Below are 22469 nucleotides of genomic sequence, written 5' to 3'. Positions count from 1 at the left end.
GGCAGTCACATGGTGACTCTGTGCACTCTTATTTAAATCACTGCCACCTGGGTGGCGACCACGCCACAGAGAATCTCTTTGTGAATACAATGAGGTCACTGACCAACAAGTAGGGTATACATTAAAACAAAAAGTGCCCTTTCATTCAAATATATTCCCAAAAACTTTCAGTACAAAGGTTTTCAATGTCTGAAATTTTTTGAAACACTCATCAGGCTGGAGAACTGGGTTCTGTGTGCATGTTTCGCAGTAATACACATTTTGACGCCGGCCATTTTTCTTTTTTCCTGTCTGAACACTTTGTACAATCTTTATGCTTGTTCCCAGCAAGCTTATTGATAATGTGCAACTGTCCATTCAAGCATTCCTCGTTATCAGAAGTTGAATGATGTCCTCGTTTCTGCCCTGGATTTCTTTCTTCACTAACTAAGTCTCTCATAACACTTGCATGGAAAACGTTGTGAGACAGTTTTGTATGTGGTTTTTGTCACATGATTCATGTATAGCAAATAACTGTTTACAAGTCCTACCTCCAACAACTTGAAATACTGTTTTTGCCACCACTTCGGACTTTTCATTAGAAAACCATAACTGGAAATAAAGTGGTCAGATTTATCAACTCTACCCACTTTCAAAGTATAATCAATAATCACACTTGGTTTTGTTATTTCTTCCCTTCCCTTTCTTGCCTCAACCTCTGCTAATTTCAATTTGCCGCCGCTCATACCTCACCTGTCTTTCAACAACATCTTTGCCTCTGTACTTCCGCCTCGACTGACATCTCTGCCCAAACTCTTTGCCTTTACAAATGTCTGCTTGTGTCTGTATATGTGTGGATGGATATGTGTGTGTGTGCGAGTGTATACCCGTCCTTTTTTCCCCCTAAGGTAAGTCTTTCTGCTCCCGGGATTGGAATGACTCCTTACCCTCTCCCTTAAAACCCACATCCTTTCGTCTTTCCCTCTCCTTCCTTCTTTCCTGATGAGGCAACAGTTTGTTGCGAAAGCTTGAATTTTGTGTGTATGTTTGTGTGTCTGTCGACCTGCCAGCACTTTCATTTGGTAAGTCACATCATCTTTGTTTTTAGATATATTTTTCCTACGTGGAATGTTTCCCTCTATTATAACCATATTATGAGCTTGAGATAATTATGACATTGTTAAGTGAATTTCAAAGCAAAGTCTTATTCACTGAACTGATGCAAAAAGGTATTCGTCTTACATTATGTCTGCCAATATATAAAATTCATAAATTCAACTGCAATAAAATACTAGTCAAAATACTGATTTTTAAATTGTTTTGCTAAAGAAGGCCACACTATAGTACCTCTTCTAACAGTAGCATTCACTGTTGAAGTGACAGGTACAGAAAAACAGTGGTTTGCAGAATATAAATGATGGTGTAATAGAGGGACATGTGAAAGATATCTATAAAGTTGGATTCTGACTGACTTCACAACCGTTATAAGCCCAAACATGTTGCACAGTTATAAGGTAGCAAGCTAAAGCTGCAATCAACAAGAATAAAATCTCTATACACATAAAGGTGTATATCAATTTATTAGCTTTTATATTTTGTAAAAAATGCACAAACACAGTCTGTAAAATGACAGTGTTGTAGGAGATGCAGAAAAAAGAATGCTGAACACATCTTCTTAACACGGCACAGCACAAATAAAGTACTTTATATGAATACATATACACTAGGGGAACTACAACTGCTTAAGGTTCAGTCTTATTCTTGGTAGGTCCAGGTGTGACAACACCAGCTTCTCCAGATTCTAACTGTTTCAAGAGGCGAAACAGTGCAGCAGCTTCTCTGATGCGGCTAAATTCAATACAGAAGGCCTGTACTTCAATAAACAATTCCTGAAAATAATTTAAAATTTTGTTATAATAATGCAGTTATAAATAAAATGACTGAGTAATCAATACAGCATACCATAAGAACACATTAAATTATGTCTTAATGTCAGCATCTGATAGCTAAGCTGGGACTCTACATGCATACAGTGTGTAAACTTTTAGATGGCAGACCTCTCCCTAGTCCTGAATCGGTAGAAGTTGGTAAACGTCGGGAGGCTTCGGTAGACACGCAGTTTCGACTGCTGCCAACATTACGTAGCTGACTGTGTTGTACAAGGTAGCCATTGTCTTCTGCTTCGTTATTGTTTTGTGTTGTACTGTTCTGCGTGTTTTTATTGTGGAGTTCTGCTAAACATTATCAAAATGAGTGAAGAGGCAGTTGCTGGCCCATCTCGGGAGTCGCCAACAACCCCTACCGGTAGGCCTACAATTAGAAGAAGCCTTTCGCTGCTTTCGTGTAAGCATGACACACAAATTGTAGTGCCAGCACTGCAACTGGTAGGCGTGCCTTGTCCCCCCCCCCCCCCCCCCCCAGAAAAAGGGTCCACTCCCGTCCCCTCGCCAGCCAATGCTTGCTTCCTCCTCTCCCCGCACTCCCCTCACAACTCTGCCGTCTTACAGTTAACACACTGTACACACATCACTACCTGGCTTGCATTTTAAAATGCGTAACTCAGACTCTGAATAACTGGGTGTGATGACACATCAGAAAAGTTAAAAGCCACTTAACTTTCTGCTACAACTGCCCATCAGCTTTCACCACACCAACAGTGCCAGAAAGTGAAATTCACCAAGTTTCTCTGTGCAAGCAAGTTTTGCCTAACTATTCAGTCACATATTTTTGCATGACAAGAAACCCCCACTTTTGGAATTGGAGGAGTGAGTATCATGACAGAAATCTAGGGAGAAAACATTACAAAAAATTGTGGGTATCATGTGAATAAATGTTTCAGGTATGACAAACTTGCAATTCTTCTATATGCTACCATCCAGACAATTGTGCATACATGAAATAAAATTACATGCTTCATAAAATGTCAAAAAGTACATAATTTTGGAAGTGGTGGCAATCTCATTCCAGCTTCTGAAAGATTATTTGTGCCATTGACTAAAATTCATTACAGTAATTACAGTAATACAGCTTATTCCACAAACTTTGTATGAGCTTCCAGAGAATAACTTTACAGTGAAATTGTCAATATTTTCAAAGTACTTTGACTTCAAAATAATGGTCATAAACTTTTACTATTTTTTATTACTGCAATAAGTGCAAAACAAACATTAGATTTTAAGTTATTGTTGAATGTACATTTTCATGTATATAGACGGGACCAATAAGTTTTCAAATATAATTTTCCTCATTCGGGGGAGGGGGGGGGAATTGAAATTAGGAAAAATGGCCTTGGCATATGGAAACAGTAGGTGCTGGGGTATGCATATGGAAATGAGACAGGTAGAAACCCAACTTTAGACTCTATGGCTAGACAGTACCTTTACACAATGTTTCAAAGGGAAATTATTTACATAGACATACTACTTTAATGTAAAAGATTTTGTTTTGTTTGGTGAAATTTAATTTCTAAAGATCGTTTCAGACTATTTCCCAATTTAAGTTCAATTAATCTGTTGTGTTTGATGAAAATAAAATAGGACATCAAGTTGCAACCAATAAAGAAAGCTATGCGGTTCACACCAGAATCATATAAAACACTGTGAGATACTGTAACATTTTTGGCCCAGACTATCTGGAAGAGTTAGTTAAGCAGTAGTTAAGAAACATACTGAAATGAAATAAAACATTATAAAATGACCATTATATTTAAAAATTTCTTCTTCATACATTGGCAACAGTGTGTTGTCTATTAATTAACTACAATCATAGCCTGTTCACAAAGATTTGAAAAAGGGCTCACTAGTTCTTGATTGGTAGAAATCAGTCAACTTCAGCCCGCTCACATTTTGCGCCCAGTTGTTACCAACCTCAGTTATCTAAGACAGACTTTGTAGTTACTGCAAAGTGATTGTTGTATTGTGTTATGTTGTGTCGCAAATTAATATGAACTGTTTCCTGGCCCTTCTTGGCCAGTGCCATATACTCTTCCGACTCCTCGGAGAAGTACTTTACAGACTGGAGTTAGAAAAATAATTAATACTGTCACTGAATGAAAGAGTTGTTCCAACCTCTCTTTCCACCAGTGAGATGAACAGTGAAGTATGTACACAGGAGGAAATTTCAGCTCTGTGAAAAGACTTTAAAGGTTTTGCAGAGAGAATCCTGTGAAATTACCATAAAACTCAATTCAAATATTTCAGTTTGACAGTGCTCTAAAACTGCTTTCCCCTTTGTCTGAATTACTTTCACCCCTTAATGTCATGTGTCACGACTTCACATCATACCAAACCAACACTAATAAACAGAAGGTTAATTGCTTTCGAGCACCAGTGACAGTAAGTGCAGATTCTACATGAAGCTACCAATGCCTTTGACATGTGCTGCCACTTACTGAGTGTTTTTGATACTTCTAGAGCAGCTTGCTGTTCATGCTTTTGTTCACCCCCCCCCCCCCCCCCCCCACCACCACACACACACACACACACTGACTGGAGAGTTACAGCTAGATATAGAGGTAAGGTAAATTCAGTTCTGAAAATTATTTGTTTGTTCTATAGTATCTGTAAAGTGGTGTATATCACATTTTGATGTTATAAACAAACTGCATATGCAAGTGAATTTGAAAGTACTGTTTGAGAAAAATACACCAGTAAGTGGCACATGGCACAAGAAACATATCAAAAAGATTGTAGATGATTGCTACTCTGTGTTTTACAGCACACTGCCAAAGATATTGGATTTATTTTAAATCAATATTTTTTCCAGTTGAACATGTATGGCTGAACAAGTGTTACCAAAATATGCAGTAAAAGTATGGTGTCAGCTGCTGCCCCCCCCCCCCTTTCTTTTTTAAAAGAAGAAAAAGTGGTATCTATACCCATCTTTTGCTAAGTGTACATTCTAAGACTAAGAATTGCTCTTGACACTAAAGTAAGATTACAAAAACAATATTTGTTCATTGCAGTATGTGAAACATGTTAGATTAGAGCAACCAGTAAGAAAATTATTAGGCCCCTCACTCATTACATTACAAGTCATAGGTAGGATTCTCTCTGCTGTTGCAGTCTATTGAGTGGCAACTACTGTATTTACAATGGGGAGAGTTTAAATTTAAAATTCAGAAATACGTTTGAAATAAATACATCTTTAATTAGCTGTACTGTAGATACTGACCTGCACATTAATGATTTTATTCCTTATTAGTGACTGTAAAAATACACAAACAAGGCGGACCAGACGATTTTGCATGTAACGATCTTTAATGGTTTCACATGTTGATATGCAGTTTGAGATGTACAGATGTACGAATTCTGTTGGAAGATCAACAGTGGTTGTCAACCTAAGGATACAAACCAAATCATTATACTTCACAGCAAACAATGTTAGCACATTTTACAAAGATAATAAACAATACTATATTTCAGTTCAATGCAGATCTGCTTGTATTTTCTTACATAACTGTAAACATTATTTTGTCTTTCTTTCCTCAGGGATGATCTTTCTTGAGGAATAAAATGCTCTCCTTTTGTAAAAGGTCAGAGAAAAATTGCTGCTATTCCAAACAAATGTTACATAATTTGCTAGATCATTATGAAAGACATGATAAACATATATGATTGTGGCTAAATTATGCAATAGGCCATAGTACAAGCATGCACTGTTACTAGTAACAATAAGAACTATTCAAATTGTTAACAACACATTCCTCCACCATCCTTGATGTCCAGTATAAACTTTTCCACTTTCCACTTAGTTCTTAATGGCACTTCTCATTCCCTTCCCATTTCTCTTCCTTTTAATCTATCTTTACCTCTCACTTGGTCTGGACTTCATCTGGCACAGCACTTACCACTTTATCACCTTTGACCTCCTATTCTATCTAATACCTCTCTCTTCATGTTTGTCTTTCCTCATTCTCTGTCCCTAGGCTTTAGGTGACCTGCCTTTCCTTACAGAATTTCCAAAACCTATTGCTCTTTCCTCCCTGAGGAAGGAACTAGTAGTTCCTAAATCTAGGCTTAGCTTTTTAATTTGTGTATCAGCAGTACTGGAGTTTCACCTTTGGAATGTAAATACAGTATTAGCCACAGTGACCACCCATTCTGTCTTCTCAAAATTCTGAAATAATTTCTTCTTGCAGCCTAATCATTCAAACACTCTTAGGACATCAGAAAGATCTTTCAGATAAATCTTTAAATATATTTTTGGTTTGTCTCTTTGTCTTGACTAATTATTATAGTGCAGATAAGTAGTTTTTAAAGACATGTTTGTATCTTTGTAACATTTACAACCAGTACTGCTTATCAAATAACAGTAACAATAATGTTCACTGCTTCACTAATTTTACCAAGTTAATTAGTATTTTAATTCATTTTATACGCAACTAACAATTTCCTACGTGAACATGATAATATGGTTAAAAGATAAGGTAATATGGTTGTCCAAATTGTATGCATGCAAGTAAGAAGTAATTCCAAGTAAGAAGTAATTCAGTGGACTTCAGTGGAGAAAAAATGGCTAGTTTCTGTAAGATAATTATGTTTGAAAGAAATGCAGATATTCATCAGCTTTCAGAAATAAATGAACATAAAAAATGACAAAGAGTGCCAATGTTGAGAGAACCAACTTTTCAGTATTTCGTATTTATTGTTTAGTCATTCAAGTTTGGCGACACAAACAATCTTCTTTTTATACTCATTTATACCCTAATATTACAATATTGGTATACTATGATCTTGTGTGGCAAAAAATCTGGGAAGTATTTATTACAGAAATAGATATAGTTTTACCTTTAGTTGTTCTAAGCAGAACACAGGAGGCCATCAACTTGTTATCACATTTACATAGAAGTTTTAGAACAGTCTTATTATATTATGAAAAACTGGTCTTCTCTTATTATTTCTAATGGTGATAAAACAAACTTTTAATTTTTCATTGAAAGATTACACGGCTACACTGAATTGAGATTCATGTAAATAAAAATTTACCCCTAAGAGACAAAAGCTGAACACACAGTAAGTGTAATGTCAACACACAATGAAATAGAGTTGATTTATGATAAATACATCTATAGTCAAGATGACGGTGGAAAAACAAATGAAAGTTTGTATCATTCAGGGTTTATCATATTGTATATTATACTAGCTTTTTATCTGCAGCTTCACCCACGTACATGTATGCCACATATATTACAAACATAAGCATCAGAGTCTCTGCTGTTTTGCACCATACAAATCCAGAGAGGATACTAATTTTATCTGTGATATTCAGACATATGGCATGATCTTCGATCCCAAAACAAGTTGACAAACTTACTGGATTACTGCAGTGCTCATTCTCGTGACTGGGTTGACATACTGAACAACACAAATAAGAGACAAATTGCACTTTTCACCCTCACACTAAGGGGAGCTAATGAGTTCTTACTGTCACAGTAATTTTTTCACAGGTTGCATGTGAAATGTGTGCCCAGTTTGGTTGAAACTGCTTCAGGCATACCGAGATGAGCTGATATTTCACTGCACTGTTACTGCACCCCCACCCCCTTCACCTCCACATACACACTTCTCAATCCTACCCCTAGGAGTGGCAGTTATGGGTATATTACCCACAAAGTATTTTCATACAATTAATGATCACATACATAAAAAACTTTTTTGAAATTGTTCCAGACATTCCTGAGTTATGCTTTTATGTTATCCTGTTTTCACACCCATACCCACTCCTATGGAAGGTAGATAGTTCTAACACAGTGCTTCTTTCCAGATAGTAAATGATCTGTTTACCAACTCTGGCTGGAGATATGGAACGTACATGCATATATTTTTATAATATACAAACTGTTTACCCATGGCTTCACCCACATATGCATATGTCTCATTACATTGCGGTACACAGACATCACATTACATAGCAGTACACACACATTACATTACACTGGACACATACACCAGTATGTCTAAAACTCTGCTGTTTTACATCACACAACTTGAGAGAGGATATTAAATATATCTATGGTATCCAGCTGTGTCGCATGATCTCTGGACCCAAAACATATTGATAAAAATAATGACTCGCTCTGGTGCTTGTTCTTGCAATCTGGTTGACATACTGAATAGCACAGATAAGAGGCAATTGCACTTCATACTTTTAATGTATATCAAGGCAATTAATCTGTGATGTAAATGGATGCTACAATTTAATCAAAATAATCCACAACAATGAAAATATCGTCCCTAAGCCACCTTCCCACTTCTATCTCTCTCTCCCTTCTTCCACTTGCTTCATCATGCCCCATACCTCTTCCATTTGTCTCCTCAAAACCTGTCCCTCTTCCACCTGCCTCCTCATAACCCCTCCCTCTTCCACTTGCATCCTCACAACCAATCCCTCTTCCATCTGCCTCCTAACCTACACCTATTCTGCCGGCCACCTCACACCCTCTCCATTTTTGACCTGCCCTTTCATCTTCTGTCTGCCTTCTACACTTCCCCGTACTCCCCTACCACTCTGTCTATCTCCCCCCCCCCTCCCCCTCTCTCTGTCCAACTCCTAAGTCACCTCATTTTTAACTATCCATCTACCCGAACGGGGGGTATGTAGTTCTTACCCCCAGAGTGCTTCTTTCCACACAATGTATGACATGTGTACCAAGTTTGGTTGCAATCAATCCAGTGCTTTAGGAAGAGACGTGGAGCACATGTATATACATCCATTTTTATATCATACAAGCAAAACTGACAATGCTATGCAATTATGGGAACTGGATATATGTCCTGATATGTAGTATCCTTGGGAACTGTGCTAGGGCGCAAATTTTGCTCCTCATTGCCACTTCGCCAACTTCGAAGAAATATAATTTGAAATTACAATAAAGCATATAGAATATGAACGAAAAAGATGTTGAAAAGTTTATGATCCAATTTACCTCAAATTTTTACAAGATATTTTTATAAGGTACTCTAATAAACATTCAGACAGACATCGGCTACACTCTTTTAAACAGTACTATACAGGTTTTCTGTTGAAACTGACTGTGAGAAAAAAAATGCTGTGCTGTGAAAATGTGCAGTTTTGTTTTCATTCTTGCAGCCAGTTTTAACTACAACAGTAGGGCTTTTAGACCATTAGACAAATTGTTTCTTCCAAATACACTGTTTCTCTGTACATATAATTTTAAACAAAAATTGTGTACACAACAATGTGCTGTTTTGTTTTCTTCTTCACAGTCTGTTTTAACAGAAAACCTGTATATTAGGAAATTTGTATTCACAGCTTACTGGTTTATGCTTAGAATATTACTACACAATCTGAACCATCCGGAACTTTATAATGTTACCCATTTGAATATTATGTGAAATAATGTCACTGAAGCTACTATCCTCACAGATCCAGCAGCTGGAGAGGCCCCTCTCATACCCCATGCACCAATTATCCCAATCAATTTAACCCTTTGGTTTAAGCTTTTGTTGTTAAAGCAGACTGCAAGAAAGAAAACAAAACCACATATTTTCTTTCTCACTGTCGGTTTTAGAGGTTGTTTACAAAAATATAGTGCCTATGTCCATCCACATGTTTATTATATGTATCTACAAAAATAAACAATTTTTGAAAATATAATCCAAGTGGATAGATAAAATAAATCTACTCACCAAGTGGCGGCAAGAGAATGCACATTTAAGAAGTATAATGTATGCATGCTTTTGGCTCCTTCTTGTGGCAGAAGGGTTGAAGGGGGAAGAAGTGAGGTGAAGGAAAAAACACTGGTTTGGTTTAGAAAAAGGAGTAGTGTTCGAAAAAGTCACCCAGAACCACAGGTCGGGGGAGGCTCACCAGACGGGATGAAAAGGAAAGACAGATTGTTGGGGACTGCACTGGATGAGAGCTGAAAATCTGAGAGCTTAAAGTTTTTCAGTTTTTCAGTTTATTCACCATTGACCACTTACAGCGGAATAGGTCTGAACATTAAATATACAATTAACAACAACTTTACAGTAAAGTTTTTACAATTTAATTCCTTTTCTTTTAGGAATATTCTTATATACTAATGTCAATGCTTATTTCAAAATATTCTGTTATCTTATAAAATGGGTGTTTGAGAAGCCAGTCATAAACCTTACGTTTGAAAATATTATTGGTCAGTGACCGAGCAGATGCTGGAAGTTTATTGAAGAGTTTTAAACTCATTATTTTGTGTGAGTTTGCAGTCTTTGTGAGTCTGTGTCTTGGTATGTCAAAGTCCAGTTTGCCTCTGGTGTTGTGGGGATGTATGTTCTCTCTGGTCTCGAACTCATTTAAGTTGCTTTTGACATAAAGCAGGGCTGTGTAGATGTATAGATTCACCACAGTTAATATCATGTGCTTGATAAAGAGGGGATGGCAGTGTTCCTTGGGCTTAGCTTTGCTTATTATTCTAATTACTTTTTTTTGAATTTTCAGAATTTCACTGACAAAGCAAGAATGTCCCCATAACAATATGCCGTAGGAAATGTGTGACTGAAAGAGGCCAAAATATACCACCTTTAGATACTCATCAGTGACTATATCTGTCAGTCTCCAGATGAGATAACACACTCTTGCTATTCTCTTGCAGATATGGCTAATGTGTTCCTCCCAGTTTAATTTTGAGTCAATGTGGAATCCTAATAATTTTATTGATTTGCTTTCAACAGCTGTAGTTAAACCCAGAATTAGCTCTTGTGTTTTATCAGGATTACACAGGAGTTCATTAGAAGAAAACCAATCCATTACTAGTTCTAGTTTTTCCTGTGCTGCCTGATGCAGTTCTGTTGTGTCATGGTGTGTATTGAGCAACGTTGTATCATCTGCATAACACACAACTGAATTTGCTCCTACATGGTAAGGTAAGTCATTAATTGCAATGATAAACAGAAAAGGACCTAGGACCGAGCCCTGAGGCACTCCAGTCCGAACTTCCTTAAGTGAGGAGCATCTATTTTTAATTGATACATACTGTCTCCTGTTACTTAAGTATGATTCGATTACATCCAAAGATGGTTTGTGTATGCCATAAAATTCCAGTTTTGCAAGTAGGGTGTTAGATGGTATGCAGTCGAAGGCTTTGCTAAGATCGCACAGTACGACTGACACTAGATCCTTATTTTCGAATGCAGTTAACACCTGGTTAACAACTTCAGTGACAGCAGTAGTGGTGTTTTTACCATGCTGATATGCAAATTGTCTGTTGGAGAGGAGATCATGCTTATCAAAATAGTTATTTAGTTGACTGTACATTACATATTCAAAAACTTTAGAAAAAATTGGGACAATAGAAACTGGTCGATAGTTTTGGGGCAGATGCTTATCTCCCTTTTTAAAGACCGGTATTACTTTAGCAGTTTTGAGTGCATCTGGGAAAACTCCAGATTCTAAACAAATATTAAAAATAAAAGAAAGAGGTTGACAGATAAGGTGTATTATTTTTTTCATTAGATAATTAGAAAACCAATAACAGTCCATGCTTTTGGAGTTGGTGAACCTTGCCACAGCTTTTACAATATCCTCTGGGGTGACAACATTCCAGTGGAAAGTATACATACTATGGGGCACAGCACAAAGATGATCTAGTGCACAAGTGCCATTTTGTTTGATTTTGTTTTTCAGCTCACTCACTGAGGTTAGGAAGTAATTATTTACTTCTTCTGGGACCAGCATTGCATCTTGTGTATGGGTTTGTGAATTATATTGGTTGATGATATCCCATGCTGCTTTACATTTGTTGGGAGCACTTTCAATGTAATGTTCACATGCTTGTTTTTTGGCCAAGGACAGTTTGTCTTTGTAGATTTTTTTACATTTTAGATAAGCTCTATAAGAAGTATTATCTAGCTCAGGTCCTTCTTTACAAGAATTTTTATATATTCTGTACAGTTTGAGCATCTCCTCCCTAGTGAGAGCTAGCTCATCTGTATACCATTTTAGCTGTTTGTTTTTCTGTTTATGTTTAGGGCTACTTTTGATTAATGGTGAGCAGGAGTACCACAACTCTATGAGTATTTCCAGGAATTTGTTAAACACCATTTCACCAGCACTATTTCCAGGTTGTGTGTTGTATACAAAGTCCCAGTTAACATAAGATATTCTGTCAATAAATAAATTAATATATTCATCTTTCTGCCCTCTTACCCATGTGGCATTAGACTTGATTCTGACTGATTTGTCTGATTTAGGCAACTGATCACAGGAGAATGTTAAAATCAATGGTTCATGATCAGCTAGGGCTCCACTGGCAAGTCTGACGTCATACATATCTCTAGAAAAATTTACTATAATATTATCTAAGCACGCCTTATCCCGTGTTGGTGTGTAATTTGTACATTGTAAATTTAGTGATCTTAAGATATTAAAAAACGTTCTAGTAACATGTTCATCACTGTTGGCCATTTCAATGTTGAAATCGCCACAGATAATTAGTGGGGTGGAAGATAGGGTTATATGAAAGACAGAGGTTACAGCTAAGACCTCCTGCATGATGTGACACGAGATAGGAGGGGGATGGTGAAAAACAGACACGTCAGAAAATGAAAGATGTAGATAAATAAAATAGAGTGAAGAAAGGAATAGTTACTGTGAAGAAACTGCAGAGTTCTGAGAAATTGAAGCTGGTGTCTGGGGAAAGAATCCAGGTGAAAACAGGCACTGAGATCATGACTGTCATGTTGCAATGCAAGTTCTGCAACAGGATATTGTGTGTTGCCAGTATACCACTGGTCTATGCTCATTCATCCTAACTGACAACTTGGTGGTAATTATTCTGGTGTAAAAGCCTGAACAGTGTTTACATAACAGCTGGTATATGACATGTTTCATTTCACATGTGGTTCTCCCTTTTATAATATATGTTTTGCCAGGTACAGGGCTAGTATAGGTGGGTAGGAGAGTGCAAAGGGCAAGTCTTGTAGTGGGGACAGTCACAGGGGTAGGAGCCATAGTGTATGGGGATGAGTGCAGAAGGAGCACAGGGTCTGACAAGGATATCGCAGAGATTGAGAGGGCAACGAAAAGCTGTTCTAGGTGTGGTGGGCAAATTTTCGGACAGAATTAACCTGGGTGTTCTTCTGAGTTGTTTTTTGGAGGGATCAACAGTACCAGGATTGCATGCGATGGCCTGGGAAATCTGCTTTTGAACTAGGGTGATGGAACAATGATGTCAAGTGAAGGCTGAGGTGAGAATGGTGATGTATTGCTATAAAGAGTCTACATCTGAACAAATAAGTTTGCCTCAAATGTCAAGGCTGTATGGGAGGGAACATTTGAAATGGAAAGGATGGCAACTGTCTAAATGTAAGTACTGTTGTTTGCTAGTAGGTTTAATGTAAACACCAGTGTGTTGCCAGCATTCAGTGAGGATGAGATCAACATAAAAAAGTAGCATGTGATTTGGAATAGAATCATGTAAAATTTAATTGGGATAATGTCTTTAGAGATTCCAGAAATTGTAACCGCTCAGCCTCAACGTGAGTCCATATGGCAAAGATGTCATCAATACAACACAGAGGCTGAAGGCTTATGGATCCCGGGAAAGCCCCCTCCAAGCGACCCACGAGAAGGTTGGCATAGGAAGGAGCCACCCTGATTCCCATGACTTCTTATCTGTTTGCATGTCTGCCCCTCAAAGGTGAAGCAGTTGTTGGTTGGTAGGCATAAAGTTGATTAAGGTGAGCAGGAAGGATGTCATAGGTTTGAAATCAAGTTGGTGCTGATTGGGAAAATGTTCCACAGCAGACAGACCATGTAAATAGGCGAGGTCGGTATAGAGGAAGGTGGCACCACTGGTGACAAGCAAGGTATGTGGTGGGAGTTGGACGAGGACAGATTTAAGACATCTAGGAAATGTTTGGTGTCTTTAACATAGGAGGGAAGTCTTTGTACTATGGGTTGTAGATGTTGATCAACTAAGGTAGACATATGTTCGATGCGGGCTTTAAAGCCAGCAACTATGGGATGGCTAGGATGATTGGGTTTGTGGATCTTAGAAAGACAGTAAAAAGTGGAGATTCATGGTCTGTATGGGGTAAGAAGTGCTATGGCTTGAGTTGTTAGTCCTTGTGAGGGGCATGAGGTTATAAGGAGGGACTGCAGGTGGATTTGAATCACAGGAATAGGTTCTTGATGGTAGATGCTGTACATAGAGGTGTCCGACAGCTGGCATAGACCTTCCCTAACACTCCTGGCAGTCAAGTATCACAGTAGTAGCTCCATTGTGGGGTTATCAGCTTTTAGGAAATGAAGAGTCTCAAGTTCTGCAGAGGACAAGTCAGCATCACTTTGCGGGGACCTGAGGAAGAGTTGCGAAGCAATGATGGATATGAGGAATTCTTGGAAGGTTTGTAAGGGATGATTTTGAGGTAGTGGTGGTGGATCAAGTTGGAATCTCTAAATACATTCTCCCAATTAAATTTCACATGGTCCTATTCCAAATTCCATGCTTCTTTCCTTGATGCCGATATCATCCTCACCAAACGCCAGCTACACACTGCTGTTCACACTAAACCTACTAACAAACAACAGTACTTACATTTTAACAGTTGCCATTCTTTCCATGTCAAATGCTCCTTCCCAAGCAGTCTTGGTATTTGAAGCAAACATAGTTCTTCAGATGCAGACTCTTTACAGCAATACTCCAACATTATCACTTCAGCCTTCATTGGACATAATTACCTCACCAGCCTAGTTCATAAGCAGATTTAACAGGCTATCACACCCAATTCTGGTACTGTTGATCCCTCCAGAAAACAACTCAGGAGTACACCGCTTGTTGTTCAGTATTATTCTGGTCTTGAATGTATTGATCACGTACTCCGATAAAGCCATGACTTCCTAAAACTGTGCTCTGAAATGAGGTTCATTCTGCCTGAGATTATGCCCACCACAACTAGAATAGCTTTTTATCACCCTCCCAATCTCTGCAACATCATTGTCAAACTCTATGCTCCTTCTGCACCCATCTCCCTACCCTATGGTTCCTACCCCTGTTATTGTCCCCACTGTAAAACTTGCCCTATGCACCCACCTACTCACATATATCAGCCCTGCACCTGGCAAAACATATACTATCAAAGGGAGAGCCACATGTAAAACAACATCTACACCATCTATTACGTAAGCACTGTTTTGCCTTTTATGTCGGCATGACCAAGTTGTCAGTTAGGATGAATGGACACAGACACAGGGTGTATACTGACAAGACACAATATCCTGTTGCAGAGTAAGCGCTACATCACAGTCATGAACTCAGTGCCTGTTTTCACCACATTTGCCATCCAAATTCTTCCCCTCGACACCAGTTTCAGTTTCTCAGAACTCCGCAGGTGGGAACTGGCACAGCAACATGTCTTTGGTTCTTGCCACACCTGACCTGAATTTACATTAATTTCATCAGTCCAAACATTTCTTCATCTATTCCTTTCTTCACTCCATTTCAGTTTTCTACATCTGTCATTTTCCGGTTGGCTGTTTTCACTGTACCCGTCCTCCCACTTCTGTCACATACAATTCACTTAGATCTTCACTCTTATTAACTCATGCGTGATGTGATAGAAGTGATCTCGGTCTTGCATATTAACCTCTCATATTTTCAAATCTCATCCGGCACAGTCCCCAACAATCAGTCTTTCCTTCTCATCCCGTCCAGTAAGTCTCCCCCCCGCCTGGGGTTCTGGGTGACTTTTCCGAACACTACCCCTTTTCCTAAACCTCACCAGTCCTTTTCCTTCACCCCTCTTCCTTCCCTTTCAACATTTCTGTCAGAAGAAGGAGCCACTGACTCCAAAAGCTTGCATACATTATACCTTTTATATGTCTGTCAAATGTTAATTACAGTATTATGGAGGAATCCGAAGTAATTCTGTCAATAACTTTTCAAGATTTTTGGAAACAATGTTTCCCTCTTATATTAGTATAGCTACAGATATACTGCGCTATGTATGTAGCATTATACCATTACTGACCACACACAAACTAAGCAATACAGGCTTTGTGAGACTACAGCGGGAGAGCATGCAGCTAGTGCCCCCAACTAATACTTTTGAGAAAATAAAGGAAAAAAAGAACAGACATCCGCTACACTGATAAAAAATTCTTAGATTGCGTACAAAAAGACAAGTGAGCATAAAAGTCACTTATCATGATATTAAAAGGATTCTATGCTAGACATAGGACAGGGAAGATATCTTATTCTAACTAACAGGCAGACACAAAAACAATTTCATCACACTCTACATCAATATACAATACCTGTAATGGCATGTTTTTGTGTCTTAATCCATCGCTTGCAATGCAGAACACGTGTTATTAAAAGGAAACTTCACTCACGGGAGACAGAACTGCTGGCCTGTATTACCTTCAGAAGGTGAAACTGCAGTACTGTTGATAGACACATATCAGCATACATGCACTATCCTAACTTTTGGAACTAACAGATCCTTGCTTGGTCAAGTCCCTCCCATCCTAGGTTCTGAATGCCCTGCCCTTCTCTTTTGAACTCCTGCAACCTTTCCCTGAGGGAAAGAACGATTAGTTCTGAAAGCAAGGAGAACATACGCACTTTCAAGTGTGCCCTTTGCCAGTATTGCAATTATGCCTCCTAGAGGCAAATATTGACCAGCAATTCTGTTTCACAGTTCCATAACAAATCTTATGAGTCTACTACCACTAAGGGAGCAGCAGGAACATGCAACAACCTTTATCTACTACAACGTCTACAAAGAGCAATAGAAAAATTTTATATTAATACATACAACATGACCTTTATACATGTAGTCATATACCACCATAAAAACTTGAACACAGTATCTTGACTTTGGTATTTAATGTACATTTAATGTGTGTGATTTTGAGCTTTCCCTGTATCATCTGATGATGCCACCTGGCTGAATACTCAAGTAAGTTTCACATTTGATGTATTATGGAAAAATGACCGTTAGAAAAAAGAAGTGGTGTATGACACTTTAATTCTGAATGCCTTAAGGTGAATGAAAAAAAAATTAAGTGCCACAAAATATCAGGCACTGACTACGGAAAAGGCCACCTCCATAGCTGAGACGTCAACATGTCTACCTGGGATGCGGAGCACCCAGGTTTGATTACCGGTACTGCCAGCCATTTTTCTTTTGTGAAAGGACTGGAATGGGGTGCATTCAACCTTGTGAGACCAACTTTGTATGGGGCAGTGCGTCTGACGAAAACCACCTTTGTCGAATGGTACGCTAAGTATTAGGATGGCCGCAGTGCAAAACACGACGCTGGTCGATCTGGGACGCCAACCAGAATTTACAACAACTTCAGTGGGAGATACTCGAGCATACGTCCTATGCGATTAGGGCACCTTTGGTCCCTTAAAAAAGGCCTTGAAGAGTTGACATTTCCTGTTAGACGACGATGTGCACAGGAAATTATGGACTTCTTCACACAGCAAGACACAGTGATTTACGAAAAGGGTGTACTCAACCTGGTGCATGAGTGGGATGATTGCCTCAATGCTCATGGAGATTTTGCCTGACTGGCGTACAGATTTTGAAATACACAGCCACTGAACTGAAACTTTTTGATCACCCCCTATATATTTGTGGCAGACTTCTGCTTCAATAGAATATGTAAACTATAGCTCCATGCACCGGCCCTAACGGACCATTCAGTAGCTTCTGGCCACCATATCATCATCTGTCAACGGTGTCATTCAGATGCAGTTGGCGAATGAGTTCAGCACACTGGTCTCATGGCCAGTTAGCTCTCAGAATGTGGAGCTGCTACTTCTCATTCAAGTAGCTCCTCAATTGGCATCAAGAAACTGAGCACACCCTATCCAATCCTCCCATCTATAAAAGTCTCTGGCAATATTGTGAACTGAATCTGGGTCCTCCACATAGCAGTCAGACATGATGATTACCCAGCTACAGAGGAAGACATAGTATGTAAAGCATATACCAAACTTAGATGTTGTGCACTAGACATGTGGAATACACAGAAATTTTTCTCGACAATTTCTTACTGCCAAACACTGAAACTAATAAAAGGATGAAAGGTGACAACTAACAATATAGTTGAAGCTTTGCGTGATAGACAAACACATAAACTGGACTGAGAATGTTGCTAAGATTTCGGATGAATCTTCCTTCACACACACACACACACACACACACACACACACACACACCTATGTGGCTACATTGTCTTGACTGGCTATGTTGTATTGCAATGTAGTTTAATTGGGTAAGGTACTGCATTGGTGAGAGTGGGCGAGGGGAAAAAGGAGTTGGGGAGCAGGAAGAGGTGTTGGAGGGAAGGGTTGCTGACAGCTGGCATTGGTGAGAGTGGGCGAGGGGAGAAAGGAGTTGGGGAGCAGGAAGAGGTGTTGGAGGGAAGGGTTGCTGACAGCTGGGGGGGGGGGGGGGGGGGACAAAGACAGCAAGCACTAATGATAGGAAGACAGACCAGGTAAGTTGTGTGTGCTGCACAATGATGTAGAGTAGCTCACTGGGAAGGGGAAAGAAAACAGAGGAACATGGAAACTGAATAGGGGACAGCGTGAGTGTAGAAACAGTAGAGTGGATGCTGTCTGGACTAAGTTGAGGATAGGTGGGGGCCAGGGGATAATGAAGAATGAAGCTAGGGGATTGGCAGATACATGATTATTTTACAAGGACGATTCCCATCTACATAGTTCGCAGAAGCTGGTATTGGGAGGGAGGAGGGTGGGGGAAGCGATGGATTCAGATTGTATGTGTGGTGAAGCAGCCACTGAAGTTGAAAATGTTTTACTACCAGGTGGTCAACTCTGCCACAGTTTGGCGCCATCATTCAGGTGGACAGCTAGTTGGTGGTCATGCCTATAGAAATGGCTTGCAAAAGTTACAGCAGAGCTGGTATGTAATATAACTGGTTCCAAGGTGACCTTGCCTTCGAGGATAGGCTATGACTGTGACAGGACTGGAAAAGGATGTGCTTGGCACATGCATAGGACAGGTCATGCAATTGCATCTTCCACAGGGTTATGATTCATGTGGTAATGTGCTGGAAGAAGATGTAGCATTAGGATGGTTCAGGACATTTTGTAGACAGGGTAAGCAGTGGAGTATCACTAGAAGTTTTGGGAAGGATTGTAGGTAGTATGTTCTTCATTTATAGATAAGATGATAAGTAGTTGATGCTCTGGTGAATGATATAGTAAAGCTGTTTCAATCTGGGGTGATACTGGATAATGTGGACACTGCTCCTTTTCAGCTGGTTCATGAGAGAGGTTGGAGGATTAACAACACATGTGAATATGCCATGGGAAATCTGTTGGTAAAATAGTTTTTGAGAATAAGGGCTTTCTGTGAAGGCCTTAGTAAGATTTCCTGCATAATGGGCAAAGGGTTGCTCATCACTGCTGATGTACTATCAATGAGTGTCTTAACTGTATGGTAGTGGCTTTCTAATGTGGAACGGATGGTAGCCTTCAAAAAGGAGGAACTGTTTATAAACAGTTAATATGGGCAGTGGTTTTTATGGAGACATAGGAGATGTGGAGAATAATGTCCAGGAAGGTAGCAAGAGGTGACATAGATTGGAGACAAGGTGTAGACGAATGAGGATACTGTCTTGGCCCTGAGTTCAGTTCATAAAGATATCATCAATTAATATGAATCAGATAAGGTGTTTTCTCTAGATAACTGATAAAAGATTAGTGTAGGATGGTGCCTTGTGAGTGCCCATGGCCATGTCATGGATTTGTTTGTGTGTCTTCCTCCCAAGGGACAAGTAACATAGTTTATCAGTAGTTGCATGAGAAATAAGGTGGTGGGTCTGGAAGCAGTTGGACATTGAGAGAGATATCATTCAACAGCTACAGTGCCATGGGTATGGGAAATGTTGGTATATACAGGGAGGTGATATCAACAGTGACGAAAAGGAATCGTCATGGTAATGGAGTGGGAATTGTTGACCGATGATGAAGGAAGTGGTTTTTGTCTTAGACAGAAGAAGCTAGGCTACAGGCAACAGGATGGATGTGTTGGTCCATAGGAGGTGAGATTATTTCCATAGTAGCACAGGGAAAAATATATGAGGTTAGTGTGTGGGAAGTAGTTGGCATGAGGAGGCAGGTGGATTTAGAGAACAGGTTCTGGGATAGACCGAAGGATTTGAGTCAGGATTGGAGATTATATAGACTTTTGATATGGGAACACTAAGACAGCACTTGTAGGTGGAAGAATCAGACTGCCAGGGAGCCATTGTGTTTCATCATGAAAGTGGCAGGCACAGGGAGGGTGATTAGATCAAGGTCTGTCTTATATTTGTGAATGGCTGTTTTCTTTATCTGTCAAGAAGTCTGTGTCATTGGGAAGGCATCTAAGAAAAAGGGGTGAAGCCAAGTTGCAGGTAAGAAATTTCTGATAGCTACGAAGGGTGTGGTTGAGTGGGAATGTTGTCCATACTTTGTTGTTGTTGTTGTTGTTGCCTTGTATTCTCTCTCTCTCTCTCTCTCTCTCTCTCTCTCTCACACACACACAAACACACACACCATTTGTTCGATCTGTGTCTACATTTTCCTTCTCACCTTTCTTATGCACACTAGTGCAGTTATGCAGGACTCACATGGCAGCCTGTAATGCCCAATGTGCTGTACTCTGACTGTAGTGTACATTTCCCTCTATTTAACTGATTGCTGTCTTTCAGTTTAATATTATTTAACTATCAAATTATCTCATCTAATCTATCCACCTTCCTGCTACACATGGCTCCACTGATTATTTCACTTGATATGTGTGGAGAAACATTACCAACAAAGCAAGGTTTTTTCTCTTCATGTAATGATCACAGCATTTTGATCATGACTGAACTAGCCTGCACCCCAATGGGTAAATTAGCATCAACTCAACCTACAAATTCTCTTATGATGAGTTTTCAACACCAATTCACACAAATAGACATCTGCTGCCAGTGTAATGATTGAAATTTTTTACAGGACAAGGGAATTAAGTGAAGAGCGATTATTAATATTAACTTCAGCTCTTTTGCAAATGATTCAGTTATCTATAATGAAGCACTGTCTAAAAAAAGCTGCACAAATATGATTTCAAAGTGGTTCAGAGACTGGCAACTTATTTTAAATGTTCAGAAATGTAAAACTGTGCACTTCATGAAATATGGAAAAGTAATATCTTATGATTACAATATCAATGAGTCACAACTGAAGGCAGTCAACTCATGCAAATACCTGGGTGTAACAATTTGTGGGGATGTCAACTGGAATGACCACAAGGCGTCAATCATAGTTAAGGCAAGTATCAAACTATGATTCATTGGTAGAATACTCGGGAAACACTGCCAGGCTACAAGAAACACTACACACAAAACGTTCATACATCCCATCTTGCTCAAGTGTGTGGGACCCATACTGAATAGGACTTAAAAGGGACAATAGCTATCCAGTGAAAGCCTACTTACAAACTTTTAAGAACCAGTATTAGTGAAGAATCCAGAAGTACACTTTGCCCCCTACATATCACTACCAAAGGGTCCACAAAGGCAAGATTACACTAATTCAGGTGCACACAGGGGGGTTTAAGCAGTCACTTCCTGTGCTCCATATAAATAGGAATGGGAACCCTAAAATGTGATATCCCTTCTAAGAATCATCAGGTGCATTTCGTCTCATGTTTCAGCAGACATTTGTAATTTCGTTTTTGCATTGTGTAGTTGGAGTCAGCCCAAACAGATACTGTTCATCACAGTTTTCATGTGACATTCAATGACGATGGAAAGCATTGTTTTTTCCCCCATTTCAAACAAAATGATTGTTAAAGTGGAGTTTTATGTGCAAAGTCAATAGAGTGGCCCCAAATCAGTCTACTGCGATATTAATTTTATCAGTATACAGGGTGTGTCATGAGGTTTCCTCTGGTTTCTGGAGGGTATTCCTTAGGTTATGTGGGACAAAAAATATAAATAAAGTAATGGGATCAGATCCATAATTAAGGAACTACAGTAATCGAAAAACTCAGGAAAAAGGCAGAAAAAATTTTTACTCTAGGATTTCACTATCAAAAATGCACATAATAATTAATTTACACAATTTTGTAGCAGTCTCCTGCATTCAGAGAGGACTTAAAGGAAGTGTTCAAAATTTTCTCCCTGCATTCGACGGCGAAGATTCACACAGGAGTGAACTACGTGAGTAGCATTTCATAATTTCACATGCTTGTTCCTTATTGACGTTGCGGCAACGAAAATGCATTGTATGAATTCTTCTCATGTTTCCACCTTAACTTTATATACAATGTCTTTCAGCCACCCCCAGATGCAGTAACCTAGGGGTGTTAAATCTGGGGATCTGACAGGCCAGTTGATAGGCCCCCCATGACCTATCCATTGATGTGGGAATTGCTGATTAAGATAAGCTGTTACCACATGGCGGAAGTGTGCAGGTGCCCCGCATTGTTGGACACACATGTGGTGTCTTGTTTCCTAAGGAACATCTTCAAGAAGCT

General features: G+C 39.2%; 1 protein-coding gene across 1 annotated transcript in view; it reads right to left on the bottom strand.

The window, feature by feature from the left end:
• Window positions 1-1164: 1164 nt before the first annotated feature.
• Window positions 1165-22469, bottom strand: part of LOC124616091 (CCR4-NOT transcription complex subunit 11) — a 103987-nt gene continuing 82682 nt past the window's right edge. The window contains exons 9-10 of the mRNA XM_047144343.1: window positions 5152-5317; window positions 1165-1868 (exon numbers count right to left, since the gene is read on the bottom strand). Coding sequence (XP_047000299.1) covers window positions 1722-1868; window positions 5152-5317 — 313 coding nt within the window. The 3' untranslated portion in view covers window positions 1165-1721. The remainder of the gene's footprint in view (window positions 1869-5151; window positions 5318-22469) is intronic.

The sequence above is a fragment of the Schistocerca americana genome, chromosome 5, assembly GCF_021461395.2.
Source record: "Schistocerca americana isolate TAMUIC-IGC-003095 chromosome 5, iqSchAmer2.1, whole genome shotgun sequence".
NCBI classification, from domain to species: Eukaryota; Metazoa; Arthropoda; class Insecta; order Orthoptera; family Acrididae; genus Schistocerca; species Schistocerca americana.
This window is presented reverse-complemented; position numbering and strand designations above follow the sequence as displayed.